Source organism: Anneissia japonica, unplaced genomic scaffold, assembly GCF_011630105.1.
Source record: "Anneissia japonica isolate Jap-2015-1 unplaced genomic scaffold, ASM1163010v1 scaffold1859_len985614_cov190, whole genome shotgun sequence".
Lineage (NCBI taxonomy): Eukaryota > Metazoa > Echinodermata > Crinoidea > Comatulida > Comatulidae > Anneissia > Anneissia japonica.
In genome coordinates, this window is record NW_022694754.1 from 202940 (window position 1) to 207424 (window position 4485).

The 4485-nt window shown below is 34.2% G+C and overlaps 1 protein-coding gene across 2 annotated transcripts in view; it reads right to left on the minus strand.

The window, feature by feature from the left end:
• Positions 1-3590: 3590 nt before the first annotated feature.
• The window catches only part of LOC117101234 (origin recognition complex subunit 1-like), a gene marked incomplete in the record, with an annotated part of 15877 nt that continues 14982 nt past the window's right edge, over positions 3591-4485 (minus strand). For both annotated transcript variants that reach the window (XM_033241171.1, XM_033241170.1), the window contains 1 exon segment: positions 3591-4485. In XM_033241171.1, coding sequence (XP_033097062.1) covers positions 4340-4485 — 146 coding nt within the window.

Here is a 4485-nt window from a genome sequence, read left to right on the forward strand (position 1 = left end):
ATTTAAGGAATCATATAGTATACAAATATTGACTGCTCATGAGGGGAATGGTGAAATCTATTGCCCTGAGGTGATGTGGAAACCGTACCTTCCCGAGGGATGAGAGGCTACAGTCTCCACATCACAGAGGGGCTATAGATTTCACTGTTCCCCAAATCTAGAGCAGTCAATATTTGTTTTATATACCTCATACATAGATTCTACGAGACCTAACAAAGTAATGAAAATAGTACACGCCAAGTAGTTCTAGGCTTACTTCTTAGGCCTAAGATTGAAATTGCCAATCTCTCTCAGCGTCATACAGGTTGCGTGTCCTTTACTGTTCATGCGTTTCATTTAATTTTCATTTCATTTATTTATTCAGACAAGTGTCTTGCGCCCCAAAAGCAACAAAATCACCATGACAAAAGTCTGGAGCCCCAGAGAAAAAAAAAGCTCATGAGCAGTAAAATGGTACTCATTCATTCGTGTGTCAAATTACATAGCAACGCAGCCTAAAGATTGCACATCGCGTGGCAGGGCAAAAAAAATACTATCACATAGGAGATAGTAGTTTCTATTGCCTGCTTCTTAACCAATCAGATGCCTAGAATCTATGTATGCGGTGTATAATACTGTAGGTTATATATGAGTATTCAGAATATATTACGGTCTTAAAATTAATTATTGCAAAAGCAGTCATCTATTGCTCTACCTAATAGACATCAAAGTTCAGTTTTTGATGATGTAATGCATTAATTATAATTTTTTGTTGATTAGAAATAAATTTTCATATTTCAGCTTAATGTGTATAGTAAATGATTGATTGATTAAGCAGAATACTAAACAAGATTTTCTAAAAATAAATGTTCTGGAACTTAACCTAATATTTCCATATTAAATAATGCAGTGTTATCAGATAGGCTTTTGTACAAGTCATGGTACCGCTTCAATTCAATTTGATAGTAAGCACTGCCCTTCTAAAAGCTGCAGGCAGGGGTTGCGCCAGTGGGTGGGGGTGGGGGGAGGTCGTGCCACACCTCTATAGAGAAGCCCATGATAAATGCACTGCAACAAATTTTCAATCACAGTACATTAATAAGAGCTATGGAGATTTAGGTCTGTCTGTAAATTGATATTCAAGTTTATTACCTGAAAACAAAATAGGGGAACTCCCTTTGCTATAACAACCATGATGCTGACTTTACAAATCTATAAAGTATACTTTATAGATTTGAACTGCGCTGTTGGTCTCATTGTGATAGTATAGAGCGACATACTATAGAATTAAAATTTCACAGGAAAGGGATATGTTAATGTGACATTTACATGGAAATAATAGAATACAGAGAATTATGGCTATTTCAGTAGCATTAACATAACAGCTTGGTTCTGTTTTTTGGGATACTGAATATGAACTTCCTCATTGGCAAAAAAAATAAAATAAAACTAACAAAATATTCATGCAATATTTATTTTTTTCATTAAAATGGATTGCTACTTATATTATTATTTTAGTTACTTAACAATGCAGTGGTGGGTGTGGCAAGGGAATTTACCACCATGAGTTTCATCCTTGAACCCCGACCTCTGTTGGACTACTGCAATGTACAAAATCTTTAAATAAGATGAAAACAAATAAATTTGTACAATTTAAAGAAAATATTTTTATAGATAAATATAACCAGTTTAAAAAGTATATATTATGTATATATTAATTTTTGATTTGAAACTATTAATATTAAAAAGATTATATAAGAATAATAAATATGATTTGCAGTGAGTGGTTTTGCCACATATTTTTAAATTTTATTTTTATTCTGGTATATAGTAAAATACAAAAAGCAGAACCAGTCTGAAATTATTTATACAAATACAAATATATAAATTCATACAGTATAAAAGTTTATATTTACAACCACTTTAAAAAAATAAGCTACTTAATTATTAATTAGGTCAATATCATTTATATTCATTATTGCAATTATTATTAATTATAATTATTTGTGTTGCTGATATAAAAATATATATCACCTGTAAAAAGTTACTCATTTAAATATGAAAGTATTCTACAGAGCCATGCACTTAATTTTCATAAAATCCTGTACATTATTGAAAATGGTGTAATAAAAACATTTTCAGTTAATATTCATTGGTATTTCTTATTTTTAGTTGCTTTATATAAAAATAAATGATTGTTGTTTTTGGAGTGGCCATGGGTTAAGGCAGGGGCACTGCTAACGATAGCCTTAACTCCGGCACTGGTTCTAGCTGCTCTTTGTCCTAGAAGCAAGTCTTAACAAAATAGTTTTGGTACACCGTGTAAGAATGTGGTTTTGAGGTAAAAAGCACTGGTTGATTGTCAAAATGTTTCAGTGAGATTGCTCTGACCATCATCAGGGGAGAGATGTACCAAGTCCAAGACTTAAAACGGGAAGTCTGGTGTACACATTACGCACTTTAAAGAACCACATGTATCTTTCAGAAGAGTAGAGGGTAACTGCGATGCTATGGTCCATTTCAGCCCCTGTCATTGTGGAGTGATGTGAGCATCAAGCTCTGTGCCCATCTACAGCAGTTTAAGTAGTCACAGACCAAGTCCAGTCTAGTTCAGCAAAATGATGCTGCAAGCTTTCCTAGGAAAGCTTTTGCTGATGAAAAAATTTTATGGCGAGTGGAGTGGCCGAATGGTAAGGCAGGGGTGCCGCTAGCTACAGCCTTAACATCGGCGCTGGTTCCAGTCGCTCCTCGCCTATGGTTCGGTCGGTAGAACGAAATCTTCTCAGATAAGGACTGAAAATGGAGGTCCAGTGTATACATCTGGCTTGTGTGCACTTTAAAGAAACCATTTGCATCTTTCAGAAGAGTGGGGGGGGGGGGGGGGGAGGGGGGGGGTTTACCCTGATGTTATGGTTCCTTTCAGCCTGTGTCGTCATGGAATGATGTGAACATGTATCTACCATGAAGCGTCTTTTTTACGGCTGCTAGGTAGTCGCGGATCACGCCCATACGCAATGCAGCACAATGTCCTTGTACGACGACGTGGGTGCCGTTCACCATGCTCCGCATCTCTAACAAGCGTGTTCTTTATTAGCATATCTTCCTCAAGAATTTTAAGGAGGGTCAGATGCACTCTTCTTACTTTCATTTTTTCCAGAAGAGCACTTCGAGGCTTGTTCGTCACTTCTTATGTCATATGCCCAGTCAAACCAATGCAGCTTGTTTGTCACTTCTTATGTCATGCCCAGTCAAACCAATGCAGCTTGTTCGTCACTTCTTATGTCATGCCCAGTCAAACCAATGCAGCTTGTTCGTCACTTCTTATGTCATGCCCAGTCAAACCAATGCGGCATTTTCAACAATAATAATAAACTTAATGATTAATATAAAGTTAAATTCTTTTTGGAAAATGTATAAAAAAAAATATTCAGAATATCAAGGGTGAATTCACACCAAATCCAAAGGCCTAGCGATCAGTGTGTAAAATGAATATTTCAGTTCGGATAATGCAGCTTATTGCTGGTAAATGCTTGTATTGTTTGTTTAAAATGAAGTTAAGTGCTAATATGCAAGTCATTTCCATTCGACACATTGATTCAGAATTTTAAAAATTTCTTTATTGAGCTTGTTACACAAATTCTAACACATTTCAATTTCAGACATTTGGTTATTAATATTGAACATAACATAGTCATAACAACAATTAAAATTCAATAAACATTTAAATAATCTTAAAATGAATACAACAGCCTTTAAAATTCATCAAATTTGTTTAACATCAAATGTTATATTACAAAACATTTTTTACAATTATAACTTTTTATAATGAAAATGCCCTGCCAGGCAACTACCAATTCGAAATTTGTATAATGCCACAGCTGCATTATGTGACGAGGTAAAATACTGTAATGCAAGTCTTGTACAAAACAGTGTAAGTTGTAAATAATAAGCTACCAGAGGACCTATCAATAAAGGGTATTGATCAGACTACATGAACAGTTTAACAATAGAACAATCCACATGGATCAATTGATATTCATAAATGCATTAATATAAACCCTAACTTTATTGATCTCTAATATGTCAGCTGAGTAATGCACTATGTACTATTTATTAAATTACATTTCAACAATTTATATTTAAAAAATACAGTAATTCATATCCATTAAAAACTGTTAAAAAATCATTTTAACTTTATTAAAATATTGTACAAAAGAATATTTTTAAAAATGTAAAATTCAATTCATTATTCTTTATTACACGACACAACCCCAGCCTCATGAAATTAACAGAGGTTAATACACTTTCCCCATTTATTTTTTTCGCATTATTGTAAACCAAACAAAGAGGTTTTATATATTTATACTTGCGTGTCTCGGAGAGCATACAATACATCATCTTGGCTGATATTCAGTCGGATTCGTTGATGAATATCTTGACGGCCATTTTCTACTAAGAGTAGACGACAACTAGCGAGGTGAAAACACAGGGTTGCTAGTTCCGATG